General features: G+C 25.0%; 2 protein-coding genes and 1 long non-coding RNA gene across 3 annotated transcripts; 2 read left to right on the top strand and 1 right to left on the bottom strand.

The window, feature by feature from the left end:
* Positions 1-1,971: 1,971 nt before the first annotated feature.
* On the bottom strand, positions 1,972-14,806 carry LOC126550866 (uncharacterized). The gene is made up of 3 exons (XR_007604914.1): positions 14,445-14,806; positions 8,242-8,418; positions 1,972-2,121 (listed from the first exon to the last, which is right to left on the bottom strand). It is a non-coding gene; the product is annotated as an uncharacterized LOC126550866 (long non-coding RNA).
* On the top strand, positions 2,101-12,105 carry LOC114123818 (proto-oncogene tyrosine-protein kinase receptor Ret). The gene is made up of 15 exons (XM_027986918.2): positions 2,101-2,252; positions 4,237-4,298; positions 5,527-5,732; positions 5,922-6,068; positions 6,545-6,699; positions 6,763-6,930; positions 7,012-7,126; positions 7,202-7,334; positions 7,392-7,509; positions 7,992-8,181; positions 8,235-8,424; positions 9,043-9,172; positions 9,249-9,450; positions 11,518-11,675; positions 11,742-12,105. Exons 1-15 carry the CDS (start codon positions 2,201-2,203, stop codon positions 11,897-11,899), a joined length of 2,184 nt encoding a protein of 727 aa, XP_027842719.2. The 5' UTR covers positions 2,101-2,200; the 3' UTR covers positions 11,900-12,105.
* Positions 14,807-14,928: 122 nt separating the features above from the next.
* On the top strand, positions 14,929-19,494 carry LOC114123823 (coiled-coil domain-containing protein 110-like). The gene is made up of 6 exons (XM_050203377.1): positions 14,929-15,088; positions 15,460-15,539; positions 15,738-17,685; positions 17,766-17,920; positions 19,157-19,243; positions 19,313-19,494. Exons 2-6 carry the CDS (start codon positions 15,468-15,470, stop codon positions 19,454-19,456), a joined length of 2,406 nt encoding a protein of 801 aa, XP_050059334.1. The 5' UTR covers positions 14,929-15,088; positions 15,460-15,467; the 3' UTR covers positions 19,457-19,494.
* Positions 19,495-19,807: the final 313 nt, after the last annotated feature.

The raw sequence follows: 19,807 nt of genomic DNA, 5'->3' as shown, positions 1-19,807 counted from the left end.
CATTTCATATTAATTCATACAGCAATAGTTAAGAGATATTATATATTTGGGATCCACAACACTGTCGGCCAATGATCCTGTGCGTCACCAAAGTGGGGATGGTAATGTATATTTTCTGTGTACAATATGTAGATAATATGTAGATATTATAATATACATTGTACAACAAAAGTAGATGTCCGGACTTCTTCGCCACAATGAAAATTATAAATTATCACTTCAACAGTTCAACCTCAAACACACTTTGTCACAACATACCTGCTCGTATAAATGTATAATATATTAGATATGCCTATGAATATTTATAATCGGTAATAAATTAGTTCTATGGGATATATTAATTGATATATACGCGTTGTGTATTATAAAGGTATATTATGATATTTTAATTTTATCACATCAATTAAATAGGTAAGTACAAAAATCGAAATTAGAGAATTCTTCTTACTTAGCTCTCCTAGTCGTAGTATATATAAAATTATATAGTTTATAATATATAGTTTGGATAGTGATGTATTTTTAAATAAAAATTTTAATAAATAAATAATTACGAACTAAATTATTAAAAAAGAAATATATATTTATCACTTAATTAGTTATCATATAATTTTTCAAAATGATATTCTGCAAGTATAACTTAATAACACTATACCTATATATTATATATTATATGGCTATAGGTAGGTGCCTACATAACTTGTCAGTTATTAGTTATTATTATATCACTGTAATTTATTTTAAAAGCAAGTAATAATGGTATAATACATAATAAAAGGTCTGTTTAAATATTAGATGATAACAAGCACTTCGTTTTTATAATTGATAATCCGATTTGAATTTTAAAAAAACTTCCATGAAGCAGTTAGTATAAAAAAATCCTTACAAGTTTCACTGTATATAATATGCGTTTCCATTATTTGATCAGCTCTATGAACAGGTTTAATATATTATAGTTAGGTATTTCACACTCCACAATATTATATTTAATGATTATTCTGTTGATCATATTTTTTATAATGCGTATGAATATAAAATATTATAGAACTTCGGACATGTACACTACAATAATGCTAATCGTGTATAACAAATGGGGACATCGATTAAGTATAGATATGTACTCGTATGTACTTTTTATTACCTTGGGTAATAGAAGAAATTGATTAAAATATTTAATGTTATCGACGAAAAACTAATGACTATGAATAAAAAAAATTGTACCCAACACTAGTACAATAGGTGTTATAGGTATGTGATAATATAATATAATATATCTTACACAATTATTAAGTAGGTATTATAATTATGTGTAATCCAAAACCAATTTTGAACGTATATGGCAATAAATCACACGTAAGTAATAGTTAATTTTGAAAAATTAATTCCTTTTTTTTAATGTTATCTATTTTACTTACTTTTTCAATAAGAATGAATCTTATTGTATAATAACTTATGTAAGTATTATACCATTATATATGTTATACTTTTGCATACGTTTAAGTAAAACTAAAAAATCGCTAAAATTAAATCAAAATAACAAAGTAACTCGGTTCTACAATTTTATTCTTAATATTTTTCGAATCAATACGCTCTGTTTGTTAATAAAATTACAATACATTTAAAAATAATTTCTATACTATCATTTTATATACGTATTACGAAGTATATTTATGCATTATAATAAATAAATTATTGTTTTATAACTTTTTTACTCGATTAAATATGTATATTATATTTTAAGAAGTCATTTTCTTATCATTAAAATTGTGTTTTATATTATATGAGTAAACTTGTTTTATTTTTCATATAATATAATATAGTTCTTTTAAATACATAAATTTGAAAAGTTAAAAACTAAAATACCTATATGAGAAGAAAAATTAAAAATTTTAAAAATAAAGATATATAAAATACAAATTACAAATATATGCTTTAGTAAGTACTACAAGCAATTAATTTTAAATGTAAAACAATATTTTAGACATAAAAAGAAAAAGTATAAAATAAGTCGTCCACTGTGGAGGGGTTGCGGGAGACAATCGAAAAACTGAGCATGACTGTTTTAAGAAAAACTTGTCGACACGTGAAACTCGTGTGACGCGCAGTTGGAGTAGTGTAGTAGACCTGTTGACAACATATTTTGTTCATTAAATTATTGAACAATAAGAACAAATATAACGCAATCGTTCTAGTTTTAATTGTCATGATTTCCATTTGCAATTTGCATATGCTTATTTGGATTACAGCAGCGTACGGTACGTGAACATACAATTAAATATCAAGCAATTATTATTAATAAAATAAAAATCTCACTTGCAATAATAAAATTTTGATATATATAATATACAATTATCATACATAATTATGCTCGCATATGAATGATTCAATAATCGATCTTAACTATTTTTAACCCAATAATAATACCATATTCTAAATTTAATATGTTTTTTTTATAAAACATTTATATTTCAATCATTATTATTTTTTTATTATTATTATTATAAGTGCAATAACATTTAAAAATATAAAAAAAATACATATTGACTGACTTCTACCTTTAACATAATCCATGATAAAATGTTTCTCAATAAGGATAACCGTTAAAGAATATTAAATAATAATGCCAATTCAATAATAAAAAAAATTTAATAAACATACTAGAACAAGGAAAAAATATTTATTATGTATTTAAATTTACTATATTGTAAATATATTAAATATTTTATTTTATTTACATGTTTTGTATTGAACTTGTTTTTTTTTTTAACTTAAACGTATCATATGTTTTGGTAATAGATAATGTGCTAATAAATTACTCATTTTTACAATATCAACAATAATTGTTCAAATGATAGTTAAATAAGAGATTATACTAGTCAAAATATATATTTGCACCCAATTCAAACTTCTGTTATCTTTTATTGTTTATTGACTTTTTCAGTTTAAGACCAACGAACAAAAAAATATACGAAACGCACATATTACATAAGAATAATATTTAGTAGGTAATTTCACTTGTTTTATTCGATTTATTAGCCAAGTGAAATTATAATTATTTATTATTTTATTAAGCACATCAATATTATCATAATTTATAATATATAGGTTCGTTTAAAGTAAAAAGTAAAAACACTCTATTTTGATAAACACATAATTTAAAAATAAAATTTCGAAAAACCAATTACTATAACTTACAGTGACGTATTTAAGGGGGGGGCTGAGAGGGCGTGGGCCCCGGGTGGTAAATTTTTAGGGACGGTCAATTTTGAAGAGCATTTTGATATAATACGGTACCTAGGTAATTTGGGTGATAAAAAAAAGTTATGGCACTCAAATAACCTGGGGTGCAAAATTCCTAAATATGTCTCTGATATCTTATAAGTAACCAAGTATGTAACATTAAAGTTATATTGATTTTGTCTTCGCAGAGCACAATGAGTAATAAACTTGCGATGGTGTTATTAGACATCTTAATATGTTTATTACATTTTTATGATCCACCATTTTTTTTTTTTACCTAGGAAAAGATTATTTTTCCTCCATAAATTATTATTTCACTTCATCGCTATACTCAACTTCAACAATTAAATGTTAATTAATTACTTATGTATTATGAAATCTAAAGATAATAATATTAAGTTTAAAATATTTTGAGGTATTTAGAATTTTAAAATATACTTTATGTGTAATATGAGTAAGGGTAAATTATTATCTACGCCCGGTATTCTTAAATATACCCATTATATAATTATTTTAATAAAATACATTTTTAAATATATTCATAATAATATTAAAAACATACCCAATGTAAAATGTTATTTTACCTACGAATACATTGATAAACGTTTCACTCTGAACTCTGAAGTAATAGTTTATTAATTGTACATTTTTATTATATTATATTTTATATATTTTTTTTAAACACATTGGTTGCATTAAGAAAATGAGAATTTAATATTAGTTTCGTGCAAAAGAAAATACTATTAAATACATCGAATATAATGCTAATTGCTACACTAACTTCTTTGATTTATCACTGGAAATCTTCTCAAGGTTAAATAGATAGGTATAAATGAAAAAGTCAATCAGTATAAAGCTAAATAAATCTTTTATAAAAAGCTCCTCTGGGTAAAACTTAAACGTGACCTTATTTGTTTATAAAATGATGTAAACCATTTCAGCACGTTTATAATTACTATTAATAATGTATACATTTTTATGCGTTTTTGACGTGACCAGGTGTAATAACTCACAGTATTCACCAAAAAAGGACCGATACCTCCGATTCTATGTCATCACAGGTCAGTATATATTATACAGGTACCTACTAAAGAATTAAGATTATTACAATTTTAATTGAAATTCTAATACTAAAAACACTTTTTGTACTTAGCCATATAGGTATAACTATAACAATAATATATACATATATATTGTATTATAAGAAGAAATAAATGTAATAACATAATTTCAATTGGTATTAACAACTTATATAATGTTTATAATTTTTTGGAATACTTTAGTTAATTTTTATGTGATTTCATAAAAATACTAAACCTTATTTATGCTTAATACCTCTTGATTTTTATATATATAACAAGATTAAATATGTATATGATACTAATTGAGATAATTTTAAAATTGACTAAAAAGTTAATCAGTTATTTATTTTGTCAAGTTTCGCATCATATGAGAACCATTTCAATTACGATTGAAAGCTAAATAGTAAGCAATCTTTAAATAGGTCATGAAGGGGTGTTTAACGCACACACAATATGTATATTACATGGAACAGTCACGAATGAGTTTCTCAGAAATCTGACGCTTATCAAACTGATACCTAATGATAAACAAAAGTTTAATTTTGCTAACGAGACATTATTGCGCATGCCACCTAGGTAGACCATAATTTTATGTAATAAAGCTTTAAGTGTAATGAACTAAACATAATATTTGACCTATAAAATATAGAACAATATATTTTGTTGGTAAAACGTTCTTTACTTTTTTTTTTTACTAACTTGATTAAATTCAATTAACTGTATCAACAATTATGTATATAGGTATAGGTACCTATTCATATATAAAACTCATATGACAATTTTATCTAAAACAATAAAAATAAAACTTAATGCAACTAAAAATTATTCAGTGGTATACCGATTTTTAAACTTTCATGATGAGCTCTTATTTATAAAATTATTACATAAAATACAAAATTAATTATGAAACACTAATGAAAGTATTTGGTAACCTGTAATGTAAGGTAAACAAAAAATCTTTAGAAGTGTATAAGTAGCTTTTTATTTTAAAAAGATAAAATGGTAAAAAATTAAAATAAACGTCGATTGGTATAAATTAATTTGTACGTATAGAATTAAGTATTAATTAATCTTAAAAGTTATTCAAATTTACATGCTTCCAAAATCTTTTGGAAATTTTTAATTACATTTTACCTATTACTCCAAACATGTTTAAAACATTAAATATTATTTAATTTTTATCTAAAATGGAATTAATTTTTATTAGATTTATCCAAATGTCACTTATACGGTGAATAAAGGTTCTAGAGATTACGCCCGTGTTACCGAACCTTTATCCAGTATAAAATCACAGAAATTAAACTTTTATCTGGAAGACAAAGATTCTAAAGTATTTGGTGTTACAAAAAAAGGTGGAATAGTATTTATCAAGGATGCCAAACTTTTACAAACATTTAATAATTCACAATTTACGTAAGTTCAGGAAAAAATCAAATTATATTTGTAATTTTATAACATTAGGTTACTATAGTTTACCTATGATTTAATTCATTATATAATTAAATTATTTCCATAAAAAGTTGTACACGGGAGTGAACAGAACAAACCGTTATTTATTGTTGATTAATTAATTTTTTTATGAAAATTAAATATCTTTTTTAGGCTAAAAATATTTTATGGCAAAGATAAAAATACGGAAATAATTTTAAAACTTGTAAATTTACTGGAAGAACAATGTAAGAAAACATCACACTGTTCTAATATTCATTTAGACACAAAATCTGAATGTACATCGTCGTGCGGAATAGGGTATGTAAAGTATAAACTTTGATATAAATATATTTTTAAAAGAATTTTTATTTAATACAAGCGGTTTTATGATTAATACAAATATCACTGAATAGTTAAAACTATAAACAAAATTCTCAAGCTCTGGCCAAGTATCTATTTATTAGATAATAATTTGATATTGTTTTAAGAATATTTATTAATTATACATTCATCATTATTATGAATCTATACTGTTTTCTAATGTCACGATTAAATTATAATTTATGACATTTTTACAACGAACTATAACTGCATTCATGATTATAGTTGCTTAAATTATATTTCACCAACTGTTGTTTAAAATAACATACACACATTATAAATAAGTAACTCAACTTTTTCATACACGAAATAATATATCGTAAGTACGTCATATATTGTTTCGTATTATAATGAATATAGGTAGTAGCTACGGCCTACGGGGATATCTATGATAATTATTCTAATCTTCGCAGAGCTTTTACAAAATGCCAATGGCGAGAATCACCAAAACCAGATGCGTTCACTGTAAATTATTCAACCTGTACCCCAGACATCAACACTTGTCCAGACGGAAATTGTGATAGCCTGGAAAAAATGAACCATTTAATTTGCCCACAGGACTGTACTAGTAATTATAATTATAATTTTTTTTACTAGCTTACGTTTTTTAAATAATATAATTGTGATTAAGATGACGTATTTGGCACTGGAAAAGAAGGTCAAACTGGGATTTCGGGAGCTAAAGGTATTTGTACATGTGACGAAATTGGAAAATGTACGTGTGAAACAAAACTCAGCGTTGGACCGTTGAAAATTAAAAAATACCAAAATGACTCAGTGACACCCGCACCTACGCCATGTATGGTATAGTTTATTACACATACATTTTTCATCTAAATTAATTATCTAATTTTCCTTTTTCGAATTATGTTTAATTTAGTAAATAATGAACAAGAAGCATGTGGAAATTGGTGCGACAGCAATGTGAATACGAGTATAATAATAGTAGTAGCGTTTGTAACAACAGGAATTGTTATGTATTGTTGCAGAAATGGGTGAATTTTAGTTTTACTAATGTATGTATAATATTATTATTAATAGTTTTATCAAAAGAATAATGTCATTTCCAGAATCAGATGGATTTTGGGTAATAATAAAACAAATAGGAACGTCAGAACACTTGAGGAACTGTTACCAAATATCAATCAAGATGAATATCAACCTAATCAAATACCTAACAGAGATACTTTTACCATTAATAATGTAAATAACACAGCGTTCATTTTTATTACACGAATTTAATAATATTTTATTCGACAGGACTTTGACCCTAAATGGGAATTTCCAAGAAGTAGACTTATTTTGGAGCAGGTGATTGGCGAAGGAGAATTTGGTAGAGTTTTGAAAGCTCAAGCTTTAGATATTCCTGGTACAAAAGGTATAATTATGAAACTAATATTAATATACATACAATCTATGAAATTTATATACATTATACACACATAATAAATATAAAACTGCCTATACTTTATAATTTATATTGTATAGCATTTCAAATTGTCAAATAAAAAATTATTATATAATAATAATTAAAAGTGAATTAAAAATACTAATTCAGTCCATTATTATACTTGGTAAATTTTTAGTCGCCAGTCACGTCTTGATTTTGGTATGGGACTTGTGACTTTAACGGCTTTACGCGTTTAAGCAATAATATATGAACCATATTCATTATTAATAATAAAAATGCTACGGCGGCGTCTAAACGTCGTCCTGCAGTTATTATATGCATATTCAAGCTGTTTTCACCCCTTCAATAGAGTGTCATTGAAGGGGTCACATTCCAACATTATTTTATGACTTTGTATGTTTATTAAAATATAAATGCATCTTAAAATATAAATTCTACATATTATATAGGCATGTCGACGGTCGCAGTAAAAACAATAAAAAACGATGCAGGAAAAACCGAAAAGGATGATTTGTTGTCAGAGTATAACTTGTTAAAAGACGTTAATCATCCAAATGTAGTTAAACTACTAGGAGCTTGTACAACTCAAGAAGGTCCATTTTACCTTATTATTGAATATGCCAAATACGGTTCGCTTAGGTATGTTGACTTATAAATAAATTGACATTTACTAAAAAAAATACATTATCTAGATCTTACCTCCGAAAGAGTAGAATCCTAGACAACAATACAAGTGGCCTTATTTCCAATGCTGCAGGAAATGTCCAACAAAATGAAAGTCCGATATCTATGATGTTTCCACTTTATCCGATCAGTCCAAGAGATATTTTGAAATTTGCCTGGCAAATATCGAAGGGAATGGCTTATCTGGCAGACCTAAAAGTAAAATATTTCGTTGATATTACATTTTAAATTATACTAAATACAACCAGTGTTAAAAAGAATACTTTTAAAATATATTTAAGTAAGATAATACGCATTCAAATACATTTTTTTAAAGTACTTAACTTTTTATAATCTCATTAAACATTATTTTAGCCAATATGTTTATGTAAAACATAACTCAAAATTCAAATACTTTTTACTTGCACTTAATATACTTTTTTAATTCAAATAAAATTATTCTTAAAATATAACTATTCCTAATTTTTATAAAGAATTTGATTTTAAGGAACTGAATTATAAGGTCAAAATATTATAAAATACAATAGGTAATTAAGATTAACACGATAGTTTGAATTTGAATGTTGAATAATTATTTACAAAATTATTATCATTAAACTAAAATAAATCACCCCAAAATACAAATAACATAATATTTAATGACAATAACAAAGTATAAGTGTTTAAAATACAAAAAATTTAAATAGTTGGTAAATAGTGGAATAACTAATAAATGTTTAAAAAACGTTTCAATTAAAAAGAAGGACTAGAAGAAGGATTTTTAAATATAAATACTAAAAATAATGATTATACATAATACATATATATTATTTATAGTTAGTTCATAGAGATCTAGCTGCAAGAAACGTTCTAGTTACTGAGGATAAAATATGTAAAATATCCGACTTTGGTCTGACCAGAGATGTTTATGAAGATAATACTTATTTAAAAAAAACGAAAGGGAGAGGTCTGTATACTTACTAGTTTTTTAACTAATATACCTAAAAAATATACTAAATTAATAAATATAAATTGTGTGATAGTTCCAGTGAAATGGATGGCACCAGAATCTCTAGCAGATCATATATATACAAGTAGATCAGATGTCTGGAGTTTTGGAATCTTACTTTGGGAATTAGTCACTTTAGGGGCAGTTCCATATCCAGGAATAATCGTACAAGATTTATTTAAACTATTGAAGGAAGGATATAGAATGGATAAACCAAAAAACTGTTCAGTTGAATTGTAAGTATAAAGATTATCTATAGGTATAAATATTAAATATAACAGAATGATTGCAAAAAGTATAAAATCTGGCTTTTAAATTAAATTGATCAAATTAATACTAAATAAAATCGTTTTAATAATAACATCATTAAACACATTTTCAGAAAATTTTAAAATAAAACTTTAAAAGTATAATATTAATAATAAAAATAAAAACTAAATAAAAATTACTCAGAATAAAATTTAAAAAAACTTAAAACGAATTATTTAAATGGTAACAACAAGTTTTGTACACACTGAATTTAATTCTCATATTTTCATAATACAGTTGAAACGAATAAGAAATTAAACACAAAAAAACGGTAAGTAGGTCAGACGACCTGTGGAATGAAGATGTGGTAAATACATTTGAAATTTGAATTAATGTAATAAATTATTCCATACAAAAACGACTGCATGCCAGCCTCTGCGTCTAAGAATATTTTCTTATTATTTCTTTATATTGACAGTTAGACATTACCTAGTAATACAGTAAATTGAACTACACATTTTGTTCAAAATCTTCGTATGTATCAATAATAATATTACTAAGTATAGGTAATGTTTTATTGTACTATTTTTATTAACGTATAATGCAATACTGACGTACTCTACTAATAAATTGTAAATAAAGTTGTTACCGTTGGTGGTTAAAAATGTATCTAAATGTATCACGAATCTCATTGTATATTTGTATTTATAATTGTACAATACTTTAGTAGTAATAATGGAATATTTCTATGATTAATATTTTTTTTAATTACAACAAATTAACAACAATTATTTAAGGAGAATTGAGGGCAAACTTTTGAGTATACTGTCAAAATTTGTACTTCAAACTTTCAAAAAAAAAAAAAAAAAATGAGATTATACGTTAAATATTTTTTAATTCTTGCAAAAACCTCAAATAAAAAACTATTTTGAGAATCAATTCATTTTCAAACCTAAGATATTAAAATTAAAAAAAATGTTATGTATTTTTAAATACAAAAGAATTTCCAAATTTTCGTAAATTTCAAAATTTTAATTTCTAATTGCTTATAAAAAAGCCGTAACTACATATATTTAATATTTTTAAATTTTTATAAAACCGGAGACAATTTTATACCACAAACTTAGATATTGAGGCATTTTTACTGCTATTCTAAAGGACGTGTAGCCCGTATAGATACATCACTTAATATTTTAATACAATACATTAATTCATAATATTTTACAAATTAGTTTTTCACGTAAAAAACATATAGTTCTGACAGAGAACTATAAATACTAGTATAAGTATTAATTTTCAATAATTACTAAACACTCATATTTGAATCCAAATTTAAGAAAGATTAAATAAACTAGTACAATTAATGATCGCATAATAATTATATTTAACATAAGTACTTGTCACGAAATTACTGTACTTCAAACAGTTCAAACTATGAATTATCTATAAAGTAACAGCTACACATAATATGGTTTAAGTTAAATTTATACGTTTATCAAGATCAATAAATTAAAATAATATTATACCTACTTATATAGTTGTATACTTATATCTTCAATGCACTACCAATAAGTATTATTTTAACAATTAATAAGTAGGTTGTGCACCTATAGTGACTATAGTTGAGCATTTGGGTAACATAATATTTCAACATACATATTTTTTATTATTAAGTAAGTACAGTGAAATATGAATGCATATTGACAAAAGAAAATAAATTAATATTCAATGTGAAAAAACAAATTTATATTATTTGATCTTTGTATCAATTACATGTGTAAAGTTTTCAGGTGTTATTATTTACGAAATACGCGTCTATAGTTTGAAAATTTGGCTTTTGCCTTTTGTGTTCGTTAATAATTATCGTTAATACAAGTGCATATTTAATAAAAGCTATAAATGTATGTATATATATGTATACAGACATATAGTTATGATACTACATAGATCTCAATTCCATAATGTACATTATATGAATTTTTAATGTTTAAATAATACAGTTGTGTTTTGAACAAATCGTTATGTGTTGATTTTCTGAATTGTGTTTACTATAGGTACGATATAATGAACAGCTGTTGGGCAGAAGACCAATACAGAAGACCTAGTTTTAAATCGTTAACAACATCTCTGGAAGAAATGTTGGAAAAGGGAAACGATTACTTAAAATTGGATTTCAAACAAATTGTGAATAACATGTGTTACTTTATAGATGGTAAATTTTTATTTGCAATCACGTATGACATATAAAATTATTTTGTAACAATTTTTTTTCTTTTAGATGAAGAACTAGCAAATGAAAATCAAACTACAACTGAAATTACAAAAGAAGAAGTGAAGTATGAAATTCCTAAACCTGTTAGCGAAATTGGAATAGCATATGTATCAATGAAAGATTTTAAATTTGATCCAGAACAGCAACAAGTTGAAGTTGTGTGAAGTTATTTAAAATATGATTTTGTGCCAAATGAGAGTTACCTAAATACTAGTCAAACATTACATAATTTAATATTATTATAAGGAGTTCTTAATTAGCATTTAATCTAAAGAGTTTAAATTAGATATGCTTCCAATTGTAAATTTATTAAAACATATTTTACTGTAAAAATTATTATTTTAAGTTATATAAAAACATTTTTTATATACCTAGGTATAATTTTTATTAGGTACTAAATTTTAATTTACTTATTTATTTATCCAAGTTCCTATCAATAATAAATAATTATACAACGTACGGAAACATAATAATAGTTACCTACTTAATATAATTAATTTCTTATTAAAACATACTACCTTGCTATTTAAATATTCGTATTTCTAACAAATTATGGATTGGAAATTATAAATATCAATGACTAATATAATAGTTTCTATGACTGCAGTGTGACATAATGGGTACAGTATATACTATACATAATGTTAACGCACTTTCGAAAAAGATAGATATACAACACAATAGTCAATAATTTGTAAAATATAATATCTAATACACTAAAATCCACCCAATATTATGACTTAGCCTCCTCAAATATTTCAATAGACCCTCTAAAAATCTAAACTTTATTCGAAATTTTATTATTACTATTATTTGTTTCAATAATTATCTGTTATTTTTTTTTTTGAAAATTAGCTTGGGGGGTCACGACCGATCAACCGACCGATCTGATCTTTTTATTATAACTTGAACATATTTTTGTTTTTATCAGTAATATGTTATATTTGTGTATAGGAAAGGGGTACGGCTGCGATGCCACAGTGGATCATCCTTTACATTGGATTATTATAACTCCCTAAAAATTCAACCAAATGTCAGCCTATGCCCAATATTATCTTATCTAACAATTATATGCAACGTGGAAGTGATCTAGTCGGATTTCTAGTGATTTAAATATAATTTTGTTGAACTTATTTTTGAAAAGAAAATATAATATCAAAAATATTCGAAATTTATTATGACCAAAAAATGTATAAAAATATAAATATAAAAAAAATGTTAAGTTTAACGTTAAAAAAAAAAAATTATTATTATTAAAAAGAAAAAAAAAACTTTAAATTTTGAGCTATTGTTTTGAGTAAATACTCATAAATCATAACCTGGATAGTTTTTTTCATTTTTTTTTAAATGCACCTATATTGTAGGATTATAATTGAATTTGAATTTATTTTTATTTCTACGTCCACACAGTAACATCTCAATTTCTGTTTCTATCTAAAGCTTAAGAAATTTTCATAATCATTATCTTATATATAATACTTCAGTTATTAAATTATTTGTAATTACTAATGACATACGCAGTTTGTCAATTTCGATTATCCATTATTATTCTTAATTTTATTAAATCTTATTTCGACTACCAATAAATCCACTCGTCCACAAAATTTTAATCAAACGTAAGTACTCGTAATAATTAAATATTTGACCATAACATAGGTAGTACATAATATAAAAAAATCACCCAGGGGGGTTAGGTTTAAATCAACCAGAATACAGAAGCCAATTTTAAACAGATTTCACAAACAACAGAAAAGATAAGTATTATGCTGTATCCTTCAAAAGTTAAAAAAAAAACTCAAAGAATAAGGAATATTTGAACGTAGAGTTGATAAAAAATGACCCGTAATCTGTATTTTTGTAAAACTAATTGTTCCCCTTTCGATGGGTCCATGAAATCTTAACAAAGTATACTTTGTTAACATCTATAGATGAACAAATTGTGAAATGGCTTAAAGAACTCACTAAGTCACAACCCTAAACCCATTAATATGAGCTATTAGCTACTACAACGATAATTACAAAATATAAGTAACTGTAAGTCTGTAAAATTACCTAAGCTGACAAATACCTTCATTTTATTTCATAAGTGTTTATTTATTTAGCTGTAGGTATGAATTCAAACTTTGGCCGGAAAAAATGAGCAAACATAAAATACAATACTATACTGTATATTTTAGTTTAAAGTAGGTACTATACCTCTATAAATTCACAGACAAATCGACTTACCTAATCGTATTATACCTCGCTTGGTAATCTATTTCAACTGAGATAAGAAATTCGCCTGTGGCAGATCAAATACAGCGCTTGGTATATTTTCAACTACCTATCTACTATATAAACTTTCATGATAAAACAAAATATTCTAAAACTTCAGTCAAAATTAGTCGACTATTTTGTGACTCTACTATACTAAGTACTTACACACATAAAGACATTGAATTTTTTTTTTTAGATATTTAAATTAAAAAAAACAATTAATTTAATATTATTTTTATTTTTATTTTTTTTTAATTGTACTTCTGTAACCGATAACAATTCTATCTATAAACAAAACACTTTTCGATTTTCGTGATCCAAAATAAAGTTTATGCGCGTTAACCACCGTATACCAGTATACCACATTACCACTCTATTGGAGTACCTAATTATAAAGTTAAAATGCCCTTTCTCGTTGTATAAAAAAAAAAATCAATAAATCTTTAGACGTACCTTTTATTGAATTCACTGTCAATCATATATATTTTCCGAGATAAACGAGTTCTAACATACAAACTCTTCAAATTGTTAATACTATATGTCTATATTATGTAATAGGTAATTATAATTAATAATTATTATTTTTAAAATTATTTTCTTGATATTTTAAATGATATCTATACGAAAATAATACAACACATTCTAAGAAAACCATGCACGTCTAATAATAATAATAATTAAACAATTATTATCAAAAAAAAATCTACCTTGGTAATAATTTTATATTTATATCACGATACCACACCGTTCGATGGCCAGATGACCATGATGTACGGAGGGATTTACGAATCATGGAGGAAATTAAAATATTTTGACCAACAAAAAACAACAACTGCCGCCATAAGGAATAGTGCCATGGAATTTTCACTGGCTTAGAACTCTATGTGAATGGAATCTGTAGTAAAGCTTTCGAAATGAAAAGAAAGATTATCAATTCACCGAAAGAAGAATAATAGCAATAATAATATAATCTATGACTATAACAATTAAACCGTTATCGAACTATTTTTCCAACGATCGATAATTCGTAAAATTAAAAAATACATGTATTCTGTCTTTGCAGTATATATATTTGTATCTACACGTTGAAATAAAAGGTAAGCGAAATTAAAGTTTTACATAATACACTTAATATTATGCATTTATTATATACATTATTATGCATAGGTACTGATTATGTTAAAACAGCTATAGTATAATATAGCCTAGTATGTCTACTACCTTATGTTTAAAAACAAATTATTTGATTAAGTATGCAAATTACACATACACCTATACTAACTTGTAGATAATTACCTAACGGATTTTTCGAGGTATTAATCGATACAATAATAATTTGTTTCTTACCTAGTGTAATTAATATCTATAATATGTATATATAGGTATAATAATTGTTTTTCAGTTATAATTTATATATTTATATGTATATATTGTATGGATTATTTCAAATCGGAAAATTTTTATTTAGCAAAAACAATGTCTGATAAATTACAACAAACTAACAGTAGTAATCAAACGACAAATAATGATGAAAGCAAAAAGGACGAGGTTAGTATTTAAAAAAAAATTATCAGTTTAATTTCTTTGATTACTAAAAAATAAACTCATTAAATTTAAATAAATATATCTATACACTTACTAGGTCATTGGATTTAAATTATATATGCATATGCATAATATTAGATAAAATAACACATAATATAAGTAGGTACAGTATAATATTATTTTATTATTTTGAAATAACAGGTAATAACGTTTAATTACAAACATAGTGGAAGGGGATCATCGTCAGATATAACAGAAAACAAGATTGTGGTATTGGACTACACGACTGCAGGTAGGCACATTAATCTGAATCTTAATTCATTTAATAATTTAAACAGCGAAACAATAATTTTATACAAATTGAATATTTCTTATGAAGATATTGTTAAAACGTTTAAAGAAAAACTTACGTCGAAAATTGTAAACGGTAAATACGTCATAAGTGATAAAGATGCTATTAATTTGGACAAAATGATAGGATTAGCATGTATTGCTATGAGTGAATCTGAAAAAAATAACAAACAATTAAGGACCAGGAACAGAATTTTACAGAATCAATATGAAAATTATAGCTGTGTGGTTAAAGAATGCAATAGGCTTAAATCTGAAATGGATAAAATAATAACTAATCTTTGTTTAGCATTAGGTCGTAGATTCAATGACAAGGAAGATGTTATGCATTTGACCAATATTTGCGCTGCGTTAGTTGCACGTGAAAATGAATATCATTACATATTAATGGAAAACGAAAAGTTGAAAAATATTTTTAATAAACAACTGATGAATATACGCGTGAAAACGTTAAATAATTATGATGAAATTTTACACAGTGTAGAAAAATTAAAAGAAGAATTGTTTATCAAAGATTTAAAAATATCTCAGTTGAAAGATGATATATATTCGATAAATGAAGAAAAAAATATACAATTACAACTATTACGTGAAAATGTGTCAGAGTTTTCTAAAGAATTGATTGATGAAAATTTCCATGGCGCAATTGATAGTCCGGAAAATAATAACGAATTGTACGAAGGCAAAATGTTGATCACTGAACAAATCAATCAGATCCAAGGATCTAGCGACTTCGAATCTGAAAACCACCAATTGAGTGATCTAATTAATATGCTTGCGAAATTAACAGCCGATAAAGAAGAAAATTTAAAAACGACTAATAGAAGTTTAATTAGAAATATTGAAGACAAGAATCAACAACTAATAAAAGAAATTGACGATCATAAAGAATGGCAAAAACATTTGGAAAACGAGAACGAAAAACTAAATTATGAAATCGAAGATCTTAAACAGGTCCAAAAAGTGTTAATTGATAAAGAAAACAAACATAAAAATCTCAAAGAAGATTATTCGAAAATGCAATTAATGTACGACAAGCTAAATAAAGAAAATGAGTACGTATTAACGTTGCTCGACGACTACCGACAACGATTGGCTGACCGAGAAATGAAATTTGTCGATAGTAATAACCTAGTTAAAGCACTTCAATCAAATTTAACAGAACAGATGAATAAATTCAAATTTGTGAATGAAATGTACAACAAAGAAAAAGAAAAATGTCAGATAAATGAAACTTACACACAACAAATGGTTGATGAATTTACTAGCCAGCTCCACGAAAAAGATACGAACATCGCATTGATACGAAATGAGTGTAATGATTTGAAACATCACATTGAGTCAGTAGAAGCTGATATCGAAAATTTAAAACACAAGACTATTACCTTAGAGTATGTGTTGAACGAGAAAAATAAAACTATAAAAAACATGTTAAAAGCCCAAAGCAAACAGCAGCACGGATCAACTTCGCGGTCGTCTTTGTTGTTATCCGATAATCAACTGCACATTATCAGTCAATTAGAGCAGCAAATGGAAATACTACTTGACAATTTATTGACCTGGCAAAATATTATAATCAGTTACGAGAAAGTGTTGTACAACATGCAAAACGCTGTCCAGCAACAATCTAAGAAAAGAAACTACTGGATAACCAGATATCAACATCTTAAAGACATTGAATACAAAGCAACGTTGACAGAAAAATTAACCAAAGAAAAAGAAGTAATTTTATTAGAACACCAGAAGGAAATGGAAGATGTAAAAGAAAAATACAATTCTAAAATCGCACACATGTCAGGTATTATATGCATACAAGAATATAATATTATATCTGTTGATGTTGTTATAGATTAATAACTGTTTATAATAAATTCTCAGATACAGAAGCTAAATTGAGAAATGAAATTCGAAGTTTAAAGGACAGTTTAAAATTTAAAAGTGCACAGATAACGATGGCCGAACATTTAGCAAGTTCACAGTTAAAAGAATCTCTTACCACTATTCAACAGTTAACTGAGATATCTAATATTCAAGTATGTAATCACTTATCATTACTTTTTTATTAACCTTTCAAGTTTATTTTAACTATAAAATATAATAAAAACTATGGAACACTATAGATGTGTGTTTATAATAGGTATATACTATAAAATAACAGAAAGATAGGTAGGTAACCACTGTTGTACAATATGCGGAGAGTATGTACCTTTATCATTGAGATAGGGGTCACAACTATAGTAGGTAATATTTTAATTTTAATTAAATTATAAATTATTTCATGGGAAATATGATTCTAAACGAAGTCTAGATGCCCAGTCTATTTATTATTTCTAATATTTTATTACATATTTAAATTATTAAAGAGAATATTATTTTATTCTTAATAATACGGCATAAACTATAAATAAATTTAAATGTTTTTAAAATGCTTGCTTGTATTAAATCGTTATTTAAATATTTAAATTCAAATGTCTATACAAAAAAAAATGTGCTTTTATATAATATACCTATTAGTTTTGTAAAATTACTTAAAGGGATCATTGTATTAAATGTTCAAAACTTTAGCATAAATATCAAAACATTTATGAATTTACACTAATGAAATGCAACATTTTTTTTTAATTCTAATTTCAAATAATCGTAAAATATTATTTAGGATTTACTCTATTTTTCTTCAATTCTAGTACCTAATACTTATTAGCAACCTTGTGTTACATTTTTAAGCAAAATGTAAAAAATTTTTAATTTATTTTTGTTTAGTTTTTTACTATTTCAAGAAATTGTAACAAAATAACGCATATCGTTATAAAATCAGTCAATACATAACTCCACTCAGAATCTAAAAATAAAGATATACTTAAAAATTCAATATGCAGTATAGTGTACTAAATTAGTTAGTCCCAAGTTTAAGTCTAGCATTATATAAATTAAAATAATATAGGATCATTCTAATACATAATGTCAGTTTTTTAATGATATTAATAGTGGTTGTACATAATATACAGTAAAACATTGGTGATTTAAAATTTCAAATTCAGAAATGCTTTCCGAGACACATTTATAAAAACATCATGAATCGTAAGGAAGAGGATTACGCCATGTTTATATATTTAACATACATCTCAATAAAAATAATACCAAAATATTAGTCTTTAAAACTATCTGGTACCAAATCACATTGTTCCACCTAAAAACCTTACATATTTATGCAGTGTATATATAACACTACAAATTGCTAAAACATGATTGTATTATTTTCTTAATTGCAGTCATTAAAATTAAAAAACGTACAAAATGGAACTCCCAAAAGGTGCTGTGATATACATTTATTGAAGACCTCAAACAAGCGAAACCAGGTAAAATTTATACTACTAACAAACGCCCAAAATCAATATAACCGTTATTTAATTTTGAATTCTGAACAGCAAATGGAAGGTTTGGTCGATTATATGTTGAAACTTAAATCGGAGAATAAATTGATGAAAAAACTTTGTGAAGTTCGCAACGAAAGAGTGCAATTACTTGATAACTGTCGCTGCAAATGTATAAGGACAACAAAAATGAAATAAGTTATTTAATTTGTTTTATGTTACTACTAGTAGTTTAATTACTTTTCAACCATGAAACGGAATACTATTCAACTTAAATTAATTAAATTTGTGATTTTCTATTTTAAGCAATTTCTATTCCTAATGAATATTAGGTAAGTTCTAACATGTGTATTATTTAATTATGATTTTACTTAGTTATAGTAACAAATTAGTCTAATTTATAAAATTTATATTTTACTAAAAATACCTTATAATATTAAAAATTTAATGGACACAAATAAATTTCAAGTTACTATTTAGTACTTTTATTTGAATATCAGTCATAATAATAGTTCAATATTGAACTCTATAAACCTAACATTCTTATTT

The sequence above is a fragment of the Aphis gossypii genome, chromosome 3 (genome assembly GCF_020184175.1).
Source record: "Aphis gossypii isolate Hap1 chromosome 3, ASM2018417v2, whole genome shotgun sequence".
NCBI classification, from domain to species: domain Eukaryota; kingdom Metazoa; phylum Arthropoda; class Insecta; order Hemiptera; family Aphididae; genus Aphis; species Aphis gossypii.
Note: the sequence above shows the minus strand (reverse complement) of the source record. Positions and strands in the feature narration are given on the sequence as shown.